This window comes from Oncorhynchus gorbuscha, linkage group LG22, assembly GCF_021184085.1.
Source record: "Oncorhynchus gorbuscha isolate QuinsamMale2020 ecotype Even-year linkage group LG22, OgorEven_v1.0, whole genome shotgun sequence".
Lineage (NCBI taxonomy): Eukaryota > Metazoa > Chordata > Actinopteri > Salmoniformes > Salmonidae > Oncorhynchus > Oncorhynchus gorbuscha.
Genome location: NC_060194.1, coordinates 46,752,002 through 46,778,501, shown reverse-complemented (window position 1 = coordinate 46,778,501; position 26,500 = coordinate 46,752,002). Strand labels below are relative to the sequence as shown.

Here is a 26,500-nt window from a genome sequence, read left to right as displayed (position 1 = left end):
GTTATTGATGTACACCTAGTCTATAGTGTTATTGATGTACACCTAGTCTATAGTGTTATTGATGTACACCTAGTCTATAGTGTTATTGATGTACAACTAGTCTATAGTGTTATTGATGTACACCTAGTCTATAGTGTTATTGATGTACACCTAGTCTATAGTGTTATTGATGTACACCTAGTCTATAGTGTTATTGATGTACACCTAGTCTATAGTGTTATTGATGTACACCTAGTCTATAGTGTTATTGATGTACACCTAGTCTATAGTGTTATTGATGTACACCTAGTCTATAGTGTTATTGATGTACACCTAGTCTATAGTGTTATTGATATACACCTAGTCTATAGTGTTATTGATGTACACCTAGTCTATAGTGTTATTGATGTACACCTAGTCTATAGTGTTATTGATGTACACCTAGTCTTTTTTACTCTCAAATATTTTCCACTTTAATAGCTTCATATTAGAAGACAGGACAATGACCACATTGTACACTGTGTTACAATTGGTACCTTGACAGTAATGAGTTGCAATAGAGACAAACATATTTGTCTCAATTCCACGATATTACTTACAATAACAAACGTGCTTTAATATAATAATAATAATATATGCCATTTAGCAGACGCTTTTATCCAAAGCGACTTACAGTCATGTGTGCATACATTCTACGTATGAGAGCACTTTGTTTACCTTGGGAAGGGCTATGTTGCAAGAGTTTGGCAAAATGGCAAAACCTTCCCGATACCTGGATGGCAAAGACCTTTTCTGAGCCCGGATCGTGTCTTTGGACAAGATTTTATTTTCTGGCTGTCCGTTGGTGAGCAGTTTGCCTACAAAATAGCCAGATCGCAATCAACAAACCCAAGGCTATTAAAGTTGAAGTGGAATAGTTTACAGGTGGAGAAATACAGCGTGCCTCTCATCTCCATCTGAAATGGCACCCTAATCCCTTTAGAGTGCACTGATTTTAACCTGAGCCCTATAGGGAAGGGTGCCATTTGGGACCGCAGCCCTAGTCTCTTTTCGCTCAGGCCACCACTACTATAGCTTGCAGCTAAAGAGTTCTGAGTTCTGCCTTCCAACGTGCAAACGGGGTCCCACTTGGGACAAACAAAATAAATAGCTCTTCTTCTTTTTTTCTAAACAGAGAAAATGAGCCCAAATGTTTCTATGATTCCACTACGTTTAGTATAATTTACGTTCAAACAAAGAACACCCACATCAGTTCGAAACCTGGCCTCAAACCAGCATAAAAAAATACCTGTGGTGGTGAGAGTCTTAATGCTAATGAGCTAAATGCTAACCCTTCACTTGGAGTGTATGGTTAAATGCAAAAATAGCTGTCTAGCTGTCCATACAGGCATTGTATCTGGGATTAGTGCTTGAGCCTAATTGAGAGCCAATAACAGAAAAAGCTGAACATTGAGAATTATTAACTACATTTATTAGACAGTCATTAGGCTACATGTTCTGTTCTCTTTCAATCCTGGATTAGCTTCAACTAGCGATAGCTAGCTTTCATTAAGATGTGGATGAAACCAACTGAGGAAAAAAGGGATTACAGTCTTCTGACCTGGAGGCACACGTCTAAACAATCTGTTTCAGTCACTATGACAATCCTGATGTTTACATCAAAGGCTATGCTGGGGCTATTGTCTCGTCAGATAGCAACAGCATAGCATAGCATAGGATAGCATAGCATGCTGCTCATAGTTTCCATAGGCCTCACAGCTACCTGTCTGTGGTAAAGCTGAGTTAACAGCTAAGGAGTATTAACAGTGGTCTGTTATTAGGAGTTATGAAAACTATACAGGTCCGTTTGCGGATATCGTTACCTCATTTCTGAACGCCTCCAAGCTAGATGTGATCCAGAGTGGAGCGGTGGTGTAAGGCACTGCGTCTCAGTACAAGAGAGGTCACTACGGTCCCTGGTTCAAATCCAGGCTGTATCACAGCAGTTGTATGGCACTGCATCTCAGTGCAAGAGAGGTCACTACGGTCCCTGGTTCAAATCCAGGCTGTATCACAGCAGTTGTATGGCACTGCGTCTCAGTGCAAGAGAGGTCACTACAGTCCCTGGTTCGTATCCAGGCTGTATCACATCCGGCTGTGATGAGGAGTCCCATAGGGCGGTTTTGGCCTATTGTTGTCTGGGTATTTGGCCCCGGTAGGCTGTCATTGTAAATAACAATATGTTCTTAACGGACTTGCCTAGTAAAACAAAAGGTACATTTAAACATATCAAATAAAAATCAAGGCATTGTTAAAATGGAAGATTGATATTTCTTGAAGCTGGGTTTACTGCTAAGGTACATTGTCAGATGCTCAGTGTGATGTAATACGAGCTGTATTTGGCCGATTTGCTCTTTAATTTATGTTAGGAACGGATGGCATAAAATACTTCCTGGATGCCTCAGAGATACATTGCCGTCCACCAATTAAATTCAGAATTCCTATTTCTTGACTTTCTGATGTTTTGCACCGCATGAATTTCCCCCCACCCCCCCTTACCCCATAATCCTGGTCCTGCGATGACTCAAAACGAGGAAACAGAAACTCACGGACAGCTACGTCACACGTCACAAACAACCCCCCATATCAACAAAAAAGTTAAAAATATAAGTTATAGAAGCTATCCTTATGCTCCCTCGTATAACGGTCCTATTTAATTAAGACTCCCATGCAGACTGTTTGTCAGATTTCTTCTCCTCTTTATTAAGGGGGGAAAAAAGTAACACACAACTGCCATGTTGAAGTCACACACACAACTGCCATGTTGAAGTCACACACACAACTGCCATGTTGAAGTCACACACACAACTGCCATGTTGAAGTCACACACACAACTGGCATGTTGAAGTCACACACACAACTGCCATGTTGAAGTCACACACACAACTGCCATGTTGAAGTCACACACACAACTGCCATGTTGAAGTCACACACACAACTGCCATGTTGAAGTCACACACACAACTGCCATGTTGAAGTCACTCACACAACTGCCATGTTGAAGTCACACACACAACTGCCATGTTGAAGTCACACACACAACTGCCATGTTGAAGTCACACACACAACTGCCATGTTGAAGTCACTCACACAACTGCCATGTTGAAGTCACACACAACTGCCATGTTGAAGTCACACACAACTGCCATGTTGAAGTCACACACAACTGCCATGTTGAAGTCACACACACAACTGCCATGTTGAAGTCACACACACAACTGCCATTTTCCCTTAACACCGTCCAGGGCTCTACCAAGGCGCAGAAAGCCAAGTACTCCTGTTATATGGTCTATAAAACTGTTCACCATGTATGAAAGAATCGTATGAAAAGGGCAAATAAATAAACTGTTTTCTGAAGACACAATTAACTTTATGACCACTAGCATTACTCACTGCCAGTAGGCTCCAATGCATGCTGGTATCACTGAGACCTGTTATAAAACAGAATCTGTCCAAATGGTTGAGAAAAAATTCAACAGCACTGGATTCTGTGGTTGTCACCACAGACAACACCTCATCTGTACTTGAGAATGAAGCTAATGTGGAGTCTAGGGTAGGACGTCTTCGTAAATAAGAATATGTTCTTATCTAACTTGTGTTTTAAATAAAGGTAGAAATATATATATATTTTTTAAACATGAAATTCTCTTGTCAAGATCAAGAGAAACAGATAATCGATCCTTTATGTACAAAGGTGATCCAATCTATTTTACATAGCTGATAAACTCTACTTTACATAGCTGATAAACTCTACTTTACATAGCTGATAAACTCTACTTTACATAGCTGATGAACTCTATTTTACATAGCTGATAAACTCTATTTTACATAGCTGATAAACTCTATTTTACATAGCTGATAAACTCTATTTTACATAGCTGATAAACTCTATTTTACATAGCTGATAAACTCTACTTTACATAGCTGATAAACTCTATTTTACATAGCTGATAAACTCTATTTTACATAGCTGATAAACTCTATTTTACATAGCTGATAAACTCTATTTTACATAGCTGATAAACTCTATTTTACATAGCTGATAAACTCTATTTTACATAGCTGATAAACTCTACTTTACATAGCTGATAAACTCTATTTTACATAGCTGATAAACTCTACTTTACATAGCTGATAAACTCTATTTTACATAGCTGATAAACTCTACTTTACATAGCTGATAAACTCTATTTTACATAGCTGATAAACTCTATTTTACATAGCTGATCCAATCTACTTTACATATCTGCTAAACTCTATTTTACATAGCTGATCCAATCTACTTTACATATCTGCTAAACTCTATTTTACATAGCTGATCCAATCTACTTTACATATCTGCTAAACTCTATTTTACATAGCTGATCCAATCTACTTTACATATCTGCTAAACTCTATTTTACATAGCTGATCCAATCTACTTTACATATCTGCTAAACTCTATTTTACATAGCTGATCCAATCTACTTTACATAGATGATAAACTCTACTTTACATAGCTGATCCAATCTACTTTACATAGATGATAAACTCTACTTTACATAGCTGATCCAATCTACTTTACATAGCTGATCCAATCTACTTTACATAGATGATAAACTCTACTTTACATAGCTGATCCAATCTACTTTACATAGATGATAAACTCTACTTTACATAGCTGATCCAATCTACTTTACATAGATGATAAACTCTACTTTACATAGCTGATCCAATCTACTTTACATAGCTGATAAACTCTACTTTACATAGCTGATCCAATCTACTTTACATAGCTGATAAACTCTATTTTACATAGCTGATCCAATCTACTTTACATAGCTGATAAACTCTATTTTACATAGCTGATCCAATCTACTTTACATAGCTGATAAACTCTACTTTACATATCTGATAAACTCTACTTTACATATCTGATCCAATCTACTTTACATAGCTGATAAACTCTACTTTACATAGCTGATAAACTCTATTTTACATAGCTGATAAACTCTATTTTACATAGCTGATAAACTCTATTTTACATAGCTGATAAACTCTATTTTACATAGCTGATAAACTCTATTTTACATAGCTGATAAACTCTATTTTACATAGCTGATAAACTCTACTTTACATATCTGATAAACTCTACTTTACATAGCTGATAAACTCTATTTTACATAGCTGATAAACTCTACTTTACATAGCTGATAAACTCTATTTTACATAGCTGATAAACTATTTTACATAGCTGATAAACTCTATTTTACATAGCTGATAAACTCTACTTTACATAGCTGATAAACTCTACTTTACATAGCTGATAAACTCTATTTTACATAGCTGATAAACTCTATTTTACATAGCTGATAAACTCTATTTTACATAGCTGATAAACTCTATTTTACATAGCTGATAAACTCTATTTTACATATCTGATAAACTCTATTTTACATAGCTGATAAACTCTATTTTACATAGCTGATACAATCTATTTTACATAGCTGATAAACTCTATTTTACATAGCTGATAAACTCTATTTTACATAGCTGATACAATCTATTTTACATAGCTGATAAACTCTATTTTACATAGCTGATAAACTCTATTTTACATAGCTGATAAACTCTACTTTACATAGCTCTATTTTACATAGCTGATAAACTCTATTTTACATAGCTGATAAACTCTATTTTACAAGAGAGACCTGTCCCAATAAGGCATCAATCCAACATGTATTGCATACCATAGGTACATACATAATATCCCCAGAAGAGCAATGGCCAATGTCCTCTTTACCTCAAAGACCTGTCCCACGAAGGAATACATTCAAGAATCATTGTAAAACATACCAAATATAAAACCACAGAGCGTTTAGACGTTGTGCCGCAAAATGGCCACCGAATACAGCGTCATAGCATGCAATGGTCATCGTCCTTACCTCAAAGACCTCTTCGTCCAGAATCCTGGTTCCGAACACGGTGATGCCGTCAGTGTTGATGGCCGCCCCGTCGCTCCTCTTCAGTGGCCTGCTCAGCTTCTTCTTACAATCCACAATGATGGTCACACTCTTCTTCTCCACACTGATGGCCACGCGATGCCATCTACACACGGACAGAGGAGGGTTAAAGTGGGTTAAAGAAACCTGAGAGATTTGGGGAGAAACGTGAAACGTATGAAGTGTATTTGTTGCTTGTTGAACACTACAACCTGAGTTGAGATTATCTACAGTCTGGAGTAGTCAGAGATTATCTACAGTCTGGAGTAGTCAGAGATTATCTACAGTCTGGAGTAGTCAGAGATTATCTACAGTCTGGAGTAGTCAGAGATAATCTACAGTCTGGTGTAGTCAGAGATTATCTACAGTCTGGAGTAGTAAGAGATTATCTACAGTCTGGAGTAGTCAGAGATTATCTACAGTCTGGAGTAGTCAGAGATTATCTACAGTCTGGAGTAGTCAGAGATTATCTACAGTCTGGAGTAGTCAGAGATTATCTACAGTCTGGAGTAGTCAGAGATTATCTACAGTCTGGAGTAGTCAGAGATTATCTACAGTCTGGAGTAGTCAGAGATTATCTACAGTCTGGAGTAGTCAGAGATTATCTACAGTCTGGAGTAGTCAGAGATTATCTACAGTCTGGAGTAGTCAGAGATTATCTACAGTCTGGAGTAGTCAGAGATTATCTACAATCTGGAGTAGTCAGAGATTATCTACAGTCTGGTGTAGTCAGAGATAATCTACAGTCTGGAGTAGTCAGAGATAATCTACAGTCTGGTGTAGTCAGAGATAATCTACAGTCTGGTGTAGTCAGAGATAATCTACAGTCTGTGGTAGTCAGAGACAATCTATAGTATGGAGTAGTCAGAGATAATCAACAGTCTGGAGTAGTCAGAGAATCTACAGTCTGGAGTTGTCAGAGATAATCTACAGTCTGGTATAGTCAGATATCATCTACAGTCTGGAGTAGTCAGAGATTATCTACAGTCTGGAGTAGTCAGAGATTATCTACAGTCTGGTGTAGTCAGAGATTATCTACAGTCTGGAGTAGTAAGAGATTATCTACAGTCTGGAGTAGTCAGAGATTATCTACAGTCTGGAGTAGTCAGAGATTATCTACAGTCTGGAGTAGTCAGAGATTATCTACAGTCTGGAGTAGTCAGAGATTATCTACAGTCTGGTGTAGTCAGAGATTATCTACAGTCTGGAGTAGTCAGAGATTATCTACAGTCTGGAGTAGTCAGAGATTATCTACAGTCTGGAGTAGTCAGAGATAATCTACAGTCTGGTGTAGTCAGAGATAATCTACAGTCTGTGGTAGTCAGAGACAATCTATAGTATGGAGTAGTCAGAGATAATCTACAGTCTGGTGTAGTCAGATATCATCTACAGTCTGGAGTAGTCAGAGATTATCTACAGTCTGGAGTAGTCAGAGATTATCTACAGTCTGGAGTAGTCAGAGATAATCTACAGTCTGGAGTAGTAAGAGATTATCTACAGTCTGGAGTAGTCAGAGATATCTACAGTCTGGATTAGTCAGAGATTATCTACAGTCTGGAGTAGTCAGAGACAATCTATAGTATGGAGTAGTCAGAGATAATCTACAGTCTGGTGTAGTCAGATATCATCTACAGTCTGGAGTAGTCAGAGATTATCTACAGTCTGGAGTAGTCAGATATTATCTACAGTCTGGAGTAGTCAGAGATTATCTACAGTCTGGAGTAGTCAGAGATTATCTACAGTCTGGTGTAGTCAGAGATTATCTACAGTCTGGTGTAGTCAGTGATTATCTACAGTCTGGAGTAGTCAGAGATTATCTACAGTCTGGAGTAGTCAGAGATAATCTACAGTCTGGTGTAGCAAGAGATGTCAGAGAGATGCCAAGAAAGGTGAAAACTAGGTTGGTCTTGATGAAGATAATTTGTTCTTCTCAGAAAGAGTACTAGCTAGATAAAGACTAAAACTATAAAACTCACTCTACTTTACTTTAAGGTCTGGAAGACAGATACATACCAATGCTACGTTTCATTTTGCTGTAGACAATTGCTCCAGACACATTTTCGCATAACGTTTCATATTAGCAAAGACCTCACTGTCAGAATATTCATTTTAAAGTTAAGTAATTTATGAAGCTCTGTTATTTCGATGGTTTATTGCAGTGCAGACAGCTGTAAATAATTTGGCAAAAACAGACTGTCACCAAAATGCTGCCAAATAAATAATTGGGCAATTCAAAAGACAGCCATCTCGCAGTTATATTCCTTATGGTATCAATCACTAAACAATGAAGTATATAAATCGAATAATTGTTCATTTTCAGTGCTTTGCTTGGGTCTGCTGAGAAGCCTTAAATACAGAGACTCAGATCTGGTCGGCCATCTTGTTAAACATGACACGTGTGGAGTGTAACAACAGTAAGAACGCGGTAAGTCCACAGACCCTCTCATAGACCCCCAGAACACATGAGTCAGTCATGGTCACATGACGAACTTCACAACTAGTTTCTGCCTTCGACCCAAGAGAGAATTTCCTCTTTGTCTAAGACAAAGAGGGAGATGCGGGTTCATATCCCGTGGGTTACAAATGTACAGTACTCCTTGTATAACATCACGGCTTAGTGAAAAGTCAAACTTCAGTTATTTGCCACAGGAAATAGTAACCCTTAAGCTAATCAAACAGCGCCTAACCTTCCCTGAACCCAAACCTTGTCCGTAACAGAAAAGGCCTTGCTTTGTGATAGAGTAGTGATGAGTTCTCAGGTGTCTCAGTCATCACTTACTGGCCGTCAGCGAGGTTGATGGATCTGAACAGTGGATAATCCTCTGGGGAAGGTTTTCCATGTTGGTCTTCATACAGGAAGACCGGGGAGCGTCCCACCTCCACACCCAGCTGCTGGACCCCCTGCTCGTTATACACAGACAGCAGGAAAGACTGGCTGCCTGCCTTGGGCTTGATGGTGAACATCACTGAGAAGTCCTCTGGGAACACTCCTCCTGGTGAGAGGGGAAAAAAATAAAAAATTAAAATAAATAATCATATTTGATTGGTTCTGTTTATTTGGATACCCAATTAGCTGTTACATTGTCCAACTCCTCGATAATCATCAATGTGTCGGGGTCAGAAGAGAAGATAGTAGAAGAGTTAGATTAGAGGTGGGCGCAGTAATATGACATCATCGTACATGCTGAGAGACTTCCTGAGAAGTCCTCTGGGAACACCCTACCGGAATAGGTAGGACAGGTTAGCTACAGTAGCTTTGCAATATGACGTCATGATAGACAGAAGATATAGAGAGTTTAGAGGTGGGCGCGGTAATATGACATCATCAAACACAGGATCGTTAAAAGAGGTTAAATGTGGACGTGGTAAAATGACATCATTATACACAGAAGTGTCATGCCGTGTTCAAAACAACGGGGAACTCTGAATAATACGAGTTAAAATCATGACGTCGGGGATTTTCAAGTCGGAAAGTCAGAGCTCTAGAAATTCCCGAGTTGAAATTTCGAGTAGGATGACCGTTTAAATAGATTTTTCCCAGGCAGAGTATTTTTTTCCCCCAGAGTTCTCAGTTGTTTTGAACTTGTCATCACAGACTATATCGGTGGACTCAGTAATATGACATCATTTAGCTCAGAAGAGTTAGAATGGTTCGAGGTGGATGCGGTAATATGACATCATCATATATTCTGGGAGACTTCCTGATAATATACAGTACATCAACAATAACAGAATTCAAGGCCTTTTTCCCACCCATCCTTGAGATAATTAAATGATCATGTCCATCTCATGGGACTGCTAGCTCTTTCATCCATTTGTCTACTTACTTGACAGGGGTTATTTTACCCCAGCTACATCCTTTAGGCTACCAGACAAAGTGGAAGGGTAAGGCTGTTAAAATGACAGATTGTGCCTTTAATTGTATCCCATATATTAGATAAAAATAACTTAACCCCCGAGTTTAAATGTGACCTTTGTTGCCGGGTACTTTAATCATTTATAATTTATAACAACAGCTGGCTAATCTTGAAAGAGTCAGAAGTGATCTAATCGCACATCCATTTTACAAGACGTGTGAAAGATAACATTCCTAACAAATGTAGTTCTTCAACCATCCCAATATTTATTTTAGAATTTATGTCACCTTTATTTAACCTTTATTTAACTAGGCAAGTCAGATAAGAACAAATGATTATTTACGGTGACGACCTAACAACGGTGACGACCTAACAACGGTGACGACCTAACAACGGTGACGACCTAACAACGGTGACGACCTAACAACGGTGACGACCTAATAACGGTGACGACCTAACAGGCAGAAAGGCCTCCTGCGGGGGCTGGGGTTAAAAATGACAAATAAAATAAAAATATAGGACAATACACACATCACGACAAGAGAGACAACACTACATAAATATAGGACAATACACACATCACGTCAAGAGAGACAACACAACACTACATAAATATAGGACAATACACACATCACGACAAGAGAGACAACACAACACTACATAAATATAGGACAATACACACATCACGACAAGAGAGACAACACAACACTACATAAATATAGGACAATACACACATCACGACAAGAGAGACAACACTACACTACATAAATATAGGACAATACACACATCACGACAAGAGAGACAACACTACACTACATAAATATAGGACAATACACACATCACGACAAGAGAGACAACACTACATAAATATAGGACAATACACACATCACGACAAGAGAGACAACACAACACTACATAAATATAGGACAATACACACATCACGACAAGAGAGACAACACTACATAAAGAGAGACCTAAGACAGCAACACAACATGGCAGCAACAAATGACAACACAGCATGGTAGCAACACAACATGACAACAGCATGGCAGCAGGACAATATGGTAGCAGCACAAAACATGGTACAAACATAATTTGGCACAGACAACAGCACAAAGAGCAAAGAAGGTAGAGACAACAATACATCATACAAAGCAGCCACAACTGTCAGTAAGAGTGTCCACGATTGAGTCTTCGAATGAAGAGATGGAGATAAAACTGTCCAGTTTGAGTGTTTGTTGCAGCTCGTTCCAGTTGCTGGCTGCAGCGGACTGAAAAGAGGAGCGACCCAGGGATGTGTGTGCTTTGGGGACCTTTAACAGAATGTGACTGGCAGAACAAGTGTTGCATGTGGAGGATGAGGGCTGCAGTAGCTATCTCAGATAGGGGGGGGTCCTACTTCCTACCTAAAGCCCTTTTAATAGAGTTTAAAGACGAAAACATAATAATTGGCTACTGGTGAAGTCATAATAGCTGAAATGTTCTCCTCAGACAGAGCGCTCTATGGCAGAATGCTACCATTACCAATCCCATGGGATACTCCACTCCACCCATTCCCATGGGATACTCCACTCCACCCATTCCCATGGGATACTCCACTCCACCCATTCCCATGGGATACTCCACTCCACCCATTCCCATGGGATACTCCACTCCACCCAATCCCATGGGATACTCCACTCCACCCATTCCCATGGGATACTCCACTCCACCCATTCCATTCAATCCTATATGTGACAGAAATTTCCAGTCTTTAATACCAGTAAGGCTTCAAGAAAATATTTTCGGCAAATAATCACAGAAAATCTCATTGTTAATGTAATCTCCGGCTATTTTCTGCCTTGATTTTTTCCCCCCTTTGCTGTCTGGCCAATTTGACAAAGAACCAACACTCACTCACTGGTAAAATGACTTTAACAAGCATCTGTTCCTAGTGAAGTTGAATATTGTACCGTATCTTACTATTACGGGGCAAGTAGGCAACTAGCATCTTAAAACTGTCGATCTTTTTCAACCAGAAAGAGGGCACACGAGCAGGTCCTAAAATTAACACCCTTTTAGATTTTGGCACTAGTGGCATTCACTCGCATTTGTGAATAAAAATAGCCAATTATTATCACATAGCTAAATAAATGCTGCAGTAACTGTTTTCAACATATTTCTGCCATTTTGTTTTATAGCTGGCAAAGGCATCGAACAATGGCACAGAATCCTGTATACTATATACAGTTGAAGTCGGAAGTTTACATACACCTTAGCCAATTACATTTAAACTCAGTTTTTCACAATTCCGGAAATTAAATCCTAGTAAAAAAGCCCTGTCTTAGGTCAGTTCTGATTATCAATTTATTCTAAGAATTTGAAATGTCAGAATAATAGTAGAGAGAATGATTTATTTCAGATTTGATTTCTTTCATCAAATTCCCAGTGGGTCAGAAGTTTACATACACTCAATTAGTATTTGGTAGCATTGCCTTTAAATTATTTAACTTGGGTCAAACATTTCAGGTAGCATTCCACAACCTTCCCAAAATAAGTTCGGTGATTCTTGTCCCATTCCTCATGACAGAGCTGGTGTAACTGAGACAGGTTTGTAGGCCTCCTTGCTCACACACACTTTTTCAGTTCTGCCCACACATTTTCTACAGGAGTGAGGCCAGGGCTTTGTGATGGCCACTCCAATACCTTGACTTTGTTGTCCTTAAGACATTTTGCCACAAATTTGGAAGTTTGCTTGGGGACATTGTCCATTTGAAAGAGCCATTTGCGACCAAGCTTTAACTTCCTGACTAATGTCTTGAGATGTTGCTTCAATATATCGACATAATTTTCCCCCCTCATGATGCCATCTATTGTTTGAAGTGCACCAGTCCCTCCTGCAACAATGAACCCCCACAACATGATGCTGCCACCCCCGTGCTTCACGGTTGGGATGGTGTTCTTCGGCTTACAACCCTTCCCCTATTTCCTCCAAGCACAATGATTGTCATTATGGCCAAACACTTCTATTTTTGTTTCATCAGACCAAAGAACATTTCTCCAAAAAGTACAATCTTTGTCCCATGTGCAGTTGCAAACCGTAGTCTGGCTTGTTTATGGTGGTTTTGGAGCAGTAGCTTCTTCCTTGCTGAGCGGCCTTTCAGGATATGTACATATAGGACTCGTTTTACTGTGGATATAGATACTTTTGTACCTGTTTCCTCCAGCATCTTCACAAGGTCCTTTGCTGTTGTTCTGGGATTGATTTGGACTTTTCACACCAAAGTACGTTCATCTCTACGAGACAGAACATCTCCTTCCTGAGTGGTATGACGGCTTCGTGGTCCCATGGTGTTTATACTTGCGTACTATTGTTTGTACAAGCATTTGGACACTTCTCCCATGGATGAACCAGACTTGTGGAGGTCTACAATTTATTTCCTGAGGTCTTGGCTAATTTCTTTTCATTTTCCCATGATGTCAAGCAAAGAGGCACTGAGTTTGAAGGTAGGCCTTGAAATACAGAGGTAAACCTCCAATTAATAATAATAGGATGTAAATTAGCCTATAAGAAGCTTCTAAAGCCATGCCATATTTTTCTGGAATTTTCCAAGCTGTTTAAATGCACAGTCAACTTAGTGTATGTAAACTTCTGACCCACTGGAATTGTGATACAGTGAATTATAAGTGAAATAATCTGCCTGTAAACAATTATTGGATAAATGACTTGTGTCATGCACAACGTAGATGTCCTAACGGACTTGCCAAAACTATAGTTTGTTAACAAGAAATGTGTGGAGTGGTTGAAAAACGAGTTTTAATGACTCCAACCTAAGTGTATGTAAACTTCCGACTTCAACCTGTATATACAGTACCAGTCAAAAGATTGGACACACCTACTCATTCAAGGGTTTTTCTATATTTAAACATTTTCTTAACAGTAATTAACTAACATTGTAGAATAATAGTGAGGACATCAAAACAATGAAATAACACATACTGTATGGAATCATGTAGTAACCAAAAGTATTAAACAAATCAACATATTTTATATTTGAGATTCTTCAAGGTAGTCACCCTTTGCCTTGATGACACTCTTGGCATTCTCTCAACCAGCTTCATGTGTTAGTCACCTGGAATGCATTTCAATTAACAGGTGTGCATTGTTAAACGTTAATTTATGGAATTTCTTTCCCACTTAATGTGTTTGAGCCAATCAGTTGTGTTGTGTCATTACTTTAAGACATGAAGGTCAGTCAATCCTAAACATTTCAAGTTTCTTCAAGTGCAGTCGCAAAAACCATCAAACACTATGATGAAACTGGTTCTCATGAGGACCACCACAGGAAAGGAAGACCCAGAGTTACCTCTGCTGCAGAGGATAAGTTCATTAGAGTTACCTGTCTCTCATGAGGACCACCACAGGAAAGGAAGACCCAGAGTTACCTCTGCTGCAGAGGATAAGTTCATTAGAGTTACCTGTCTCTCATGAGGACCACCACAGGAAAGGAAGACCCAGAGTTACCTCTGCTGCAGAGGATAAGTTCATTAGAGTTACCTGTCTCTCATGAGGACCACCACAGGAAAGGAAGACCCAGAGTTACCTCTGCTGCAGAGGATAAGTTCATTAGAGTTACCTGTCTCTCATGAGGACCACCACAGGAAAGGAAGACCCAGAGTTACCTCTGCTGCAGAGGATAAGTTCATTAGAGTTACCTGTCTCTCATGAGGACCACCACAGGAAAGGAAGACCCAGAGTTACCTCTGCTGCAGAGGATACGTTCATTAGAGTTACCAGCCTCTGAAATTGCAGCCAAAATAAATGCTTCACAGAGTTCAAGTAACAGAAACATCTCAACATCAACTGTCCAGAGGAGACTGTGTGAATCAGGTCTTCATGGTCGACTTGCTGCAAAGAAACTACTACTAAAGGACACCAATAAGAAGAGGAGATTTGCTTAGGGCCAAGAAATGGACATTTGACCCGTGGAAATCTGTAATTTCACATTTCTGATTTTTGGTTTTGATGGTATGGGGGTGCTTTGCTGGTCACACTGGTATTGGCCCTATACTTTGGTATTTGCAGTACTCTTTTCCTACATTAAATATCTCAATTACACCAAAGGGCATTTCACCTTTTACACATGCATGTAAACCGTGTATGTGATGAATAAAATGTGATTTGATTTTGAAGGGATGGCACTGATAAATATCACTGAATATATCTGTCATCAACAGGTTAGAAGTACCATTGCAACTAATGACCACGCTCCTATAATCCTGTTTAGTACTGTGTATGAACTTGTACACAGTCAGCAGTTTAGGATAGTACCACTATGGAAACACCATGAAAGAGCTTTCTGTCTCTCCAAATGGATTCTGTCCTAAAACAATAAATTATTTCTCACATCAAGCACCCCACCAGTGCTGGTCACCAGACCTCTGCTTCGTCTCCCTCCTAGTCTGGCATTCCTAAATGGTACCCTATTCCCTATGTATTGTAGTGCGCTACTTTTGACGCCAGGGCCCATAGGGAATAGGGTGCCATTTGGGACACTCCCTATGACTCAGTGTGCTGTGTGATTTCAGTCAGAAAGGAGACGAAGAAGAAGAAAACCCGTTAACTTCCTGCCAAATGCGTAGCGCTAGTCTGGGGTCCCAAAGCACTAGAGCGGAAGAAAACATCACTTTACGAGACAAAATGTCACACTGCATAAATCCTGGTCTGTGTGTGAGCAATAAGAGGACGGTCTAGAGTGGTAAATATGTGTTCATGGTGTGTGTGTGTGTGTGTGTGTGTGTGTGTGTGTGTGTGTGTGTGTGTGTGTGCGTGCGTGCGTGCGTGCGTGCGTGGGCCCGTGTGCGTGTTCGTGTGTGTGTGTGTGTGTGTGTGTGTGTGTGTGTGTGTGTGTGTGTGTGTGTGTGTGTGTGTGTGTGTGTGTGTGTGTGTGTGTGTGTGTGTGTGTGTGTGTGTGTGTGTGTGTGTGTGTGTGTGTGTGTGTGTGCGTGTGTGTGTGTGTGAGACTACAACTTTAGATAGCTGACCACTACACAAACTTACCAATCTAAAAAACTGTTAGCTGACATTGAGTGACGGATAAAACAAGAGAAAAAACTGCTGATGCAAAACGACATTTCTAAAATGGCACCTCTACTATTCTACCTAGCAACAGCAAAAAATAAAATGGATCAGCCCATCCCTGATCTACGGGGGAGCGGTTAGGTCACCTGGAAAGAGTTGCATGCTGGGAGCGCTGATCTGCGCCTGTTTTCCTACGCGGAAGGCTATGTCAGGTTTAGATCCTCTCCGGTGAGCGCAGAAGCCCGTGACTTTACGGACGCCATCCGGAGAGCTGTGGAAGTCCAGAGCCTTGAGTACATCCACTGGGTCAGCTGTGAAGAGAGGAGAGGGACAAGTGTTTAGTATTTTCACAGGGCGATAGAGAAGCGTAAACATTTATTCAAATGGTAGCAGTATAACAAATATATTGTGTTTGTCGATTGAGTACATAGAGTAAACATAGGAATTTTTTTATAAAAACACAAGACCCTAAAAGACCCTAAAGCTAGTATGTGACCAATAACATTTGATTTGATTTAATAATATAGTTGAAAATATCTTTGATCTAACATAGTAGATCTAGCTTTAAAGGGTAATTCCGCCACTTTTCAACGTCATCCTCTCCAGCAACATACCCGTGTCTACGTATGTGAAAACTGAGCATTTACTATGTAGAAAGGGAGAAAAAAATAACAGAAAGGAAAAAATGATCTACTCGATGACATCATCATAAAAAATAAAAAAATAAACATTTAAACAGTGATTTTCAAACACTATGAGATTCGCAGGGAAAATACCCTCCTTCTGGTTAGAAACTCGTTGCAGGTTTTGAAAATCACAAGTTTTTTTTAAAGATTATAGAAATGCATTGTTTTCACACATGGTGCTGGAGATAATGCTGCTGCCCCAGTTTCAACTGTTCTGCCTGTGATTATTATTATTTGACTATGCTGGTTATTTATGAACATTTGAACATCTTGGCCATGTTCTGTTATAATCTCCACCCGGCACAGCCAGAAGAGGACTGGCCACCCCACATAGCCTGGTTCCTCTCTAGGTTTCTTCCTAGGTTTTGTCCTTTCTAGGGAGCTTTTTCCTAGCCACTGTGCGTCTACACCTGCATTGCTTGCTGTTTGGGGTTTTAGGCTGGGTTTCTGTACAGCACTTTTCAACCTTTCTGTATAAGGTTGAAAAGTGGCTGAATTGCCTTTTAATCTCAGGGGGCAAAAGCACAGAGATTCCCTTACATGTAATGCTATGGGCTGTGGTATACCACAGAGTCATCACTATACTTTAACATTGCAATAGAGAAGGTACACTCAATTTTTTAATTGTTTAATTTAACCAGGCAAGTCAGTTAAGAACAAATTCATATTTCCAATGACGGCCTAGGAACAGTGGGTTAACTGCCTTGTTCAGGGGCAGAAAGACATATTTCTTTGACGTTGTCAGTTCGGGGATTTGATCTAGCAACCTTTCTATTACTGACCCAACACTCTAACCACTAGGCTACCTGCTGTTTACTGACCCAACACTCTAACCACTAGGCTACCTGCTGGTTACTGACCCAACACTCTAACCACTAGGCTACCTGCTGGTTACTGACCCAACACTCTAACCACTAGAATACCTGCTGGTTACTGACCCAACACTCTAACCACTAGAATACCTGCTGGTTACTGACCCATCACTCTAACCACTAGAATACCTGCTGGTTACTGACCCAACACTCTAACCACTAGGCTACCTGCCGTCCCAACACTCTAACCACTAGAATACCTGCTGGTTACTGACCCAACACTCTAACCACTAGAATACCTGCTGGTTACTGACCCAACACTCTAACCACTAGAATACCTGCTGGTTACTGACCCAACACTCTAACCACTAGGCTACCTGCCGTCCCAACACTCTAACCACTAGAATACCTGCTGGTTACTGACCCAACACTCTAACCACTAGAATACCTGCTGGTTACTGACCCAACACTCTAACCACTAGAATACCTGCTGGTTACTGACCCAACACTCTAACCACTAGGCTACCTGCTGTTTACTGACCCATCACTCTAACCACTAGAATACCTGCTGGTTACTGACCCAACACTCTAACCACTAGGCTACCTGCCGTCCCAACACTCTAACCACTAGAATACCTGCTGGTTACTGACCCAACACTCTAACCACTAGAATACCTGCTGGTTACTGACCCAACACTCTAACCACTAGAATACCTGCTGGTTACTGACCCAACACTCTAACCACTAGGCTACCTGCCGTCCCAACACTCTAACCACTAGAATACCTGCTGGTTACTGACCCAACACTCTAACCACTAGAATACCTGCTGGTTACTGACCCAACACTCTAACCACTAGAATACCTGCTGGTTACTGACCCAACACTCTAACCACTAGAATACCTGCTGATTACTGACCCATCACTCTAACCACTAGAATACCTGCTGGTTACTGACCCAACACTCTAACCACTAGAATACCTGCTGGTTACTGACCCAACACTCTAACCACTAGGCTACCTGCCGTCCCAACACTCTAACCACTAGAATACCTGCTGTTTACTGACCCAACACTAACCACTAGGCTACCTGCTGGTTACTGGCCCAACACTCTAACCACTAGGCTACCTGCTGGTTACTGACCCAACACTCTAACCACTAGAATACCTGCTGGTTACTGACCCAACACTCTAACCACTAGAATACCTGCTGGTTACTGACCCAACACTCTAACCACTAGGCTACCTGCCGTCCCAACACTCTAACCACTAGAATACCTGCTGTTTACTGACCCAACACTAACCACTAGGCTACCTGCTGGTTACTGACCCAACACTCTAACCACTAGAATACCTGCTGGTTACTGACCCAACACTCTAACCACTAGAATACCTGCTGGTTACTGACCCAACACTCTAACCACTAGGCTACCTGCTGGTTACTAGTCCAACACTCTAACCACTAGGCTACCTGCTGGTTACTGACCCAACACTCTAACCACTAGAATACCTGCTGGTTACTGACCCAACACTCTAACCACTAGGCTACCTGCTGGTTACTGACCCATCACTCTAACCACTAGAATACCTGCTGGTTACTGACCCAACACTCTAACCACTAGGCTACCTGCCGTCCCAACACTCTAACCACTAGAATACCTGCTGTTTACTGACCCAACACTCTAACCACTAGGCTACCTGCTGGTTACTGACCCATCACTCTAACCACTAGGCTACCTGCTGGTTACTGACCCAACACTCTAACCACTAGGCTACCTGCTGGTTACTAGTCCAACACTCTAACCACTAGGCTACCTGCTGGTTACTGACCCAACACTCTAACCACTAGGCTACCTGCTGGTTACTGACCCAACACTCTAACCACTAGGCTACCTGCTGGTTACTGACCCATCACTCTAACCACTAGGCTACCTGCGGGTTACTGACCCAACGCTCTAACCACTAGGCTACCTGCTGGTTACTGACCCAAGACTCTAACCACTAGGCTACCTGCTGGTTACTGACCCAAGACTCTAACCACTAGGCTACCTGCTGGTTACTGACCCAAGACTCTAACCACTAGGCTACCTGCTGGTTACTGACCCATCACTCTAACCACTAGGCTACCTGCTGGTTACTGACCCAAGACTCTAACCACTAGGCCACCTGCTGGTTACTAGTCCAACACTCTAACCACTAGGCTACCTGCCGTCCCAACACTCTAACCACTAGGCTACCTGCTGGTTACTGACCCAACACTCTAACCACTAGGCTACCTGCTGGTTACTGATCCAACACTCTAACCACTATGCTACCTGCCACCCCAAATAGACATGTTTAGTTGAAGAAAACCTGATGGGGTTTTGACAGGTTTCACCACACCTATTGCCTACATAGTTTAAGGCATGTGAAAACAACAGTGGTTTTATGAGAAACTTCCGCAGTGGGGCAGTAAAGACGTAAGGGGTCAGTCAATGGGTCTCATAGTACTGCTGGTCAGAGACTTAGGGGAGAGAGAGGGAGGGAGGGAGGGAGGGAGAGTGGGGGAGAGAGGGAGACTGGGGGGAGAGAGGGAGGGAGGGAGAGTGGGGGAGAGAGAGGGAGGGAGGGAGAGTGGGGGAGAGGAAGCGAGGGAGGGAGACTGGGGGGAGAGAGAGGGAGGGAGGGAGGGAGGTGAGTGGGGGAGAGGAAGGGAGGGAGACTGGGGTGAGAGAGAGTGAGAGTGGGGGAGAGAGAGGGAGGGAGTGAGAGTGGGGGAGAAGAAGGGAGGGAGAGTGGGGGAAGAGAGAGGGGAGACTGGGGGCAGAGATAGGGAGGGAGGGAGAGTGGGGGTAGGGAGGGAGGGAGGGAGGGGGGAGGGAGAGTGGGCGAAGAGAGAGGGAGACTGGGGGAGAGATAGGGAGGGAGGGAGAGTGGGGGGAGAGAGGAGGGAGGAAGAGTGGGGGAGAGAGAGGGAGGGAGGGAGGGAGAGTGGGGGAGAGGAAGGGAGGGAGGGAGACTGGGGGAGAGAGAGGGAGGGAGAGTTGGGGGAGAGGCAGGGAGGGAGACTGGGGGGAGAGAGAGAGAGACTGGGGGGAGAGAGAGAGAGGGAGGGAGACTTGGGGGAGAGGAAGGGAAGGAAAATAGATAGATAGAGAGAGTGTTGCTGATTACTAGGACTTTGGAGAGGGTCTGACATAGTGAGGTTGAGGTTTTAATGGCAGTTTAACACTGCTGAGAACCTTTTCTATTAATGGAACTGAAGGACTGCTGTTCGTCCTTCACTCACCCAGATACTGACCTCATCCTCCTGGTGAGGTGTTTACCAGATGGCCTTCCTCCTTCACCTCTCTCTCTCTCTCTCTCTCTCTCTCTCTCTCTCTCTCTCTCTCTCTCTCTCTCTCTCTCTCTCTCTCCTCTCTCTCTCTCTCTCTCTCTCTCTCTCTCTCCCCTCTCTCTCTCCCCCCTCTCTCTCTCAATTAGAAAAAACTGACTGGATGCAAAGACAAGAGGTACTCTCTTATATATCCCACCCTCCCCTGAGGGTCAAAGAGATATACAGTATGATTATGGGGAATGTAAAGCAGCCTAATAGATATACAGTATGATTATGGGGAATGTAAAGCAGCCTAATAGATATACAGTATGATCATGGGGAATGTAAAGCAGCCTAATAGATATACATAGGGAATAGTGCACCATTTTCTTTTATTTTTTAAATAAAATCCGGTTACTAGTCCAACGCTCTAACCACTAGGCTACCCTGCTGCCCCATGTAAAGGGTCAAAGAGATTAGTGCTCTGGTCAAACGTAGTGCACTGTCATAGGGAATAGGGTCCCATAGGGCTCTGGTCAAACGTAGTGCACTGTCATAGGGAATAGGGTCCCATAGGGCTTTGGTCAAACGTAGTGCACTGTCATAGGGAATATGTTCCCATAGGGCTCTGGTCAAACGTAGTGCACTGTCATAGGGAATATGTTCCCATAGGGCTCTGGTTAAACGTAGTGCACTGTCATAGGGAATATGTTCCCATAGGGCTCTGGTCTAAAGTAGTGCACTATATAGGGAATAGGTGTCATGCTGGTAAAAGAGGACCCAAAAGCGACTTAACAGAAGCAGAGTTTAATAATGTTCAAAACGGAATAACTGACATCCTCTAGAATTGTAGAGGGGAAAACAACTGGAGAAGCGGCCACAGACTGCAGGTCGCTTCGGGTAGGCGCAGGCCGTAGTCGACTGAGACACCTGCTCACACGCAGCGTCTGATGAAGGCACAAAACACGACAGAACAGGGTGATACACAATCACGGCAAAAAACACGACAGGACAGGGCGAAACGCAATCACAGCATGGAATATACAATATAAGGAACCGACGGAACAGGAACGGATTACAAAGGAATAAATAGGGAATCTAATCAGGGGAAAGGATCGGGAACAGGTGTGGGAAGACTAAATGATGATTAGGGGAATAGGAACAGCTGGGAGCAGGAACGGAACGACAGAGAGAAGAGAGAGCGAGAGAGTGAGAGAGGGAGGGGGAGAGAGAGGATAGAACCAAACAAGACCAGCAGAGGGAAACGAATAGCATGGGGAGCACAGGGACAAGACATGACAATAAATGACAAACATGACAGTACCCCCCACTCACCGAGCGCCTCCTGGCGCACTCGAGGAGGAATCCTGGCGGCAACGGAGGAAATCATCGATGAGCGAACGGTCCAGCACGTCCCGAGACGGAACCCAACTCCTCTCCTCAGGACCGTAACCCTCCCAATCCACTAGGTATTGGTGACCCCGTCCCCGAGAACGCATGTCCATAATTTTATGTACCTTGTAAATAGGTGCGCTCTCGACAAGGACGGGAGGGGGAGGGAAGACGAACGGGGGTGCGAAGAAAGGGCTTAACACAGGAGACATGGAAGACAGGATGGACGCGACGAAGATGTCGCGGAAGAAGCAGTCGCACAGCGACAGGATTGACGACCTGGGAGACACGGAACGGACCAATGAACCGCGGAGTCAACTTACGAGAAGCTGTCGTAAGAGGAAGGTTGCGAGTGGAAAGCCACACTCTCTGGCCGCAACAATACCTTGGACTCTTAATCCTGCGTTTATTGGCGGCTCTCACCGTCTGTGCCCTGTAACGGCAAAGTGCAGACCTCACCCTCCTCCAGGTGCGCTCACAACGTTGGACAAACGCTTGAGCGGAGGGAACGCTGGACTCGGCAAGCTGGGACGAGAACAGAGGAGGCTGGTAACCCAGACTACTCTGAAACGGAGATAACCCGGTAGCAGACGAAGGAAGCGAATTGTGAGCGTATTCTGCCCAGGGGAGCTGTTCTGCCCAAGACGCAGGGTTTCTGAAAGAAAGGCTGCGTAGTATGCGACCAATCGTCTGATTGGCCCTCTCTGCTTGACCGTTAGACTGGGGATGAAACCCGGAAGAGAGACTGACGGACGCACCAATCAAACGACAGAACTCCCTCCAAAACTGTGACGTGAATTGCGGACCTCTGTCTGAAACGGCGTCTAACGGAGGCCATGAATTCTGAATACATTCTCAATAATGATTTGTGCCGTCTCCTTAGCGGAAGGAAGTTTAGCGAGGGGAATGAAATGTGCCGCCTTAGAGAACCTATCGACAACCGTCAGAATCACAGTCTTCCCCGCAGACAAAGGCAGACCGGTAATGAAGTCTAAGGCAATGTGAGACCATGGTCGAGAAGGAATGGGAGCGGTCTGAGACGACCGGCAGGAGGAGAGTTACCCGACTTAGTCTGCGCGCAGTCCAAACAGGCAGCCACGAAACGGCGCGTGTCACGCTCCTGAGTCGGCCACCAAAAGCGCTGGCGAATAGACGCAAGAGTGCCTCGAACACCGGGATGACCCGCTAACTTGGCAGAGTGAGCCCACTGAAGAACAGCCAGACGAGTGGAAACAGGAACGAAAAGGAGGTTACTAGGACAAGCGCGGCGGCGCAGTGTGCGTGAGTGCTTGCTTAACCTGTCTTTCAATTCCCCAGACTGTTAACCCGACAACACGCCCATAAGGAAGAATCCCCTCGGGATCAGTAGAAGCCACAGAAGAACTAAACAGACGGGATAAGGCATCAGGCTTGGTGTTCTTGCTACCCGGACGGTAAGAAATCACAAACTCGAAACGAGCGAAAAACAACGCCCAACGAGCTTGACGGGCATTAAGTCGTTTGGCAGAACGGATGTACTCAAGGTTCTTATGGTCTGTCCAAACGACAAAAGGAACGGTCGCCCCCTCCAACCACTGTCGCCATTCGCCTAGGGCTAAGCGGATGGCGAGCAGTTCACGGTTACCCACATCATAGTTGCGCTCAGATGGCGACAGGCGATGAGAAAAATAAGCGCAAGGATGAACCTTATCGTCAGACTGGAAGCGCTGGGATAGAATGGCTCCCACGCCTACCTCTGAAGCGTCAACCTCGACAATGAATTGTCTAGTGACGTCAGGAGTAACGAGGATAGGAGCGGACGTAAAACGTTCTTTTAGAAGATCAAAAGCTCCCTGGGCGGAACCGGACCACTTAAAACACGTCTTGACAGAAGTAAGAGCTGTGAGAGGGGCAGCAACTTGACCGAAATTACGAATGAAACGCCGATAGAAATTAGCGAAACCTAAAGCGCTGCAACTCGACACGTGACCTTGGAACGGGCCAATCACTGACAGCTTGGACCTTAGCGGAATCCATCTGAATGCCTTCAGCGGAAATAACAGAACCGAGAAAAGTAACGGAGGAGACATGAAAAGAGCACTTCTCAGCCTTTACGTAGAGACAATTCTCTAAAAGGCGCTGTAGAACACGTCGAACGTGCTGAACATGAATCTCGAGTGACGGAGAAAAAATCAGGATATCGTCAAGATAGACAAAAACAAAAATGTTCAGCATGTCTCTCAGAACATCATTAACTAATGCCTGAAAAACAGCTGGCGCATTGGCGAGACCCGAACGGCAGAACCCGGTACTCAAAATGCCCTAACGGAGTATTAAACGCCGTTTTCCACTCGTCCCCCTCTCTGATGCGCACGAGATGGTAAGCGTTACGAAGGTCCAACTTAGTAAAGCACCTGGCTCCTGCAGAATCTCGAAGGCTGATGACATAAGGGGAGCGGATAACGATTCTTAACCGTTATGTCATTCAGCCCTCGATAATCACGCAGGGGCGCAGAGTACCGTCCTTCTTTTTAACAAAAAGAACCCCGCCCGGCCGGAGAGGAAGAAGGCACTATGGTGCCGGCGTCAAGACACAGACAAATAATCCTCGAGAGCCTTACGTTCGGGAGCCGACAGAGAGTATAGTCTACCTCGAGGAGGAGTGGTCCCCGGAAGGAGATCAATACTACAATCATACGACCGGTGAGGAGGAAGGGAGTTGGCTCGGGACCGACTGAAGACCGTGCGCAGATCATGATATTCCTCCGGCACTCCTGTCAAATCGCCAGGTTCCTCCTGAGAAGTAGGGACAGAAGAAATGGGAGGGATGGCAGACATTAAACACTTCACATGACAAGAAACGTTCCAGGATAGGATAGAATTACTAGACCAATTAATAGAAGGATTATGACATACAAGCCAGGGGTGACCCAAAACAACAGGTGTAAACGGTGAACGGAAAATCAAAAAGACATAGTCTCACTGTGGTTACCAGATACTGTGAGAGTTAAGGTAGTGTCTCAAACTTGATACTGGGAAGATGACTACCATCTAAGGCAAACATGGGCGTAGGCCTGTCTAACGGTCTGAAAGGAATGTTATGTTTCCGAGCCCATGCTTCGTCCATGAAACAACCCTCAGCCCCAGAGTCAATCAAAGCACTGCATGTAGCACCCGAACCGGTCCAGCGTAGATGGACCGACATAGTAGTACAAGATCTAGATGAAGGGACCTGAGTAGTAGCGCTCACCAGTAGCCCTCCGCTTACTGATGGGCTCTGGCCTCTTACTGGACATGAAATAACAAAATGTCCAGCAACTCCGCAATAGAGGCACAGGCGGTTGGTGATCCTCTGTTCCCTCTCCTTATTCGAGATGCGAATCCCTCCCAGCTGCATGGGCTCAGTCTCAAAGCCAGAGGAGGAGATGGTTGCGATGCGGAGCAGGGAAACACCGTTGATGCGAGCTCTCTTCCACGAGCCCGGTGACGAAGATCTACCCGTCGTTCTATGCGGATGGCGAGAGCAATCAAAGAGTCCACATCTGAAGGAACCTCCCGGGAAAGAATCTCATCCTTAACCGCTGCGTGGAGTCCCTCCAGAAAACGAGCGAGCAGCGCCGGCTCGTTCCACTCACTAGAGGCAGCAAGAGTGCGAAACTCAATGGAATAATCCGTTATGGACCGTTCACCTTGGCATAAGGAAGCCAGGGCCCTAGAAGCCTCCTCACCAAAAACTGAACGGTCAAAAACCCGAATCATCTCCTCTTTAAAGTTCTGGAATCTGTTAGAGCAATCAGCCCTTGCCTCCCAGATAGCTGTGCCCCATTCTCGAGCCCGGCCAGTAAGGAGTGAAATGACGTAAGCAACCCGAGCTCTCTCTCTAGAGTATGTGTGGGGTTGGAGAGAGAACACAATCTCACACTGCGTGAGAAAGGAGCGGCACTCAGTGGGCTGCCCGGAGTAGCAAGGTGGGTTATTAACCCTGGGTTCTGGAGGCTCGGCAGGCCAGGGAGTAACAGGTGGCACGAGACGTAGACTCTGGAACTGTCCAGAGAGGTCGGAAACCTGAGCGGCCAGGTTCTCCACGGCATGGCGAGCAGCAGACAATTCCTGCTCGTGTCTGCCGAGCATGGCTCCTTGGAACTCGACGGCAGTGTAACGAGCGTCTGAAGTCGCTGGGTCCATTCCTTGGTCGGTTCCTTCTGTCATGCTGGTAAAGAGGACCCAAAAGCGACTTAACAGAAGCAGAGTTTAATAATGTTCAAAACGGAATAACTGACATCCTCTAGAATTGTAGAGGGGAAAACAACTGGAGAAGCGGCCACAGACTGCAGGTCGCCGGGTAGGCAGGCCGTAGTCGACTGAGACACCTGCTCACACGCAGCGTCTGATGAAGGCACAAAACACGACAGAACAGGGTG

The 26,500-nt window shown here is 43.6% G+C and overlaps 1 protein-coding gene across 3 annotated transcripts in view; it reads right to left on the bottom strand.

The window, feature by feature from the left end:
- The window catches only part of LOC124009864 (collagen alpha-1(XI) chain-like), a 438,047-nt gene that overhangs the window by 147,871 nt on the left and 263,676 nt on the right, over nucleotides 1–26,500 (bottom strand). For all 3 annotated transcript variants that reach the window (XM_046322075.1, XM_046322074.1, XM_046322073.1), the window contains 3 exons: nucleotides 16,064–16,228; nucleotides 8,779–8,992; nucleotides 5,943–6,105 (listed from right to left, as the gene is read on the bottom strand). In XM_046322075.1, the coding sequence (XP_046178031.1) occupies nucleotides 5,943–6,105; nucleotides 8,779–8,992; nucleotides 16,064–16,228 (542 nt within the window). The remainder of the gene's footprint in view (nucleotides 1–5,942; nucleotides 6,106–8,778; nucleotides 8,993–16,063; nucleotides 16,229–26,500) is intronic.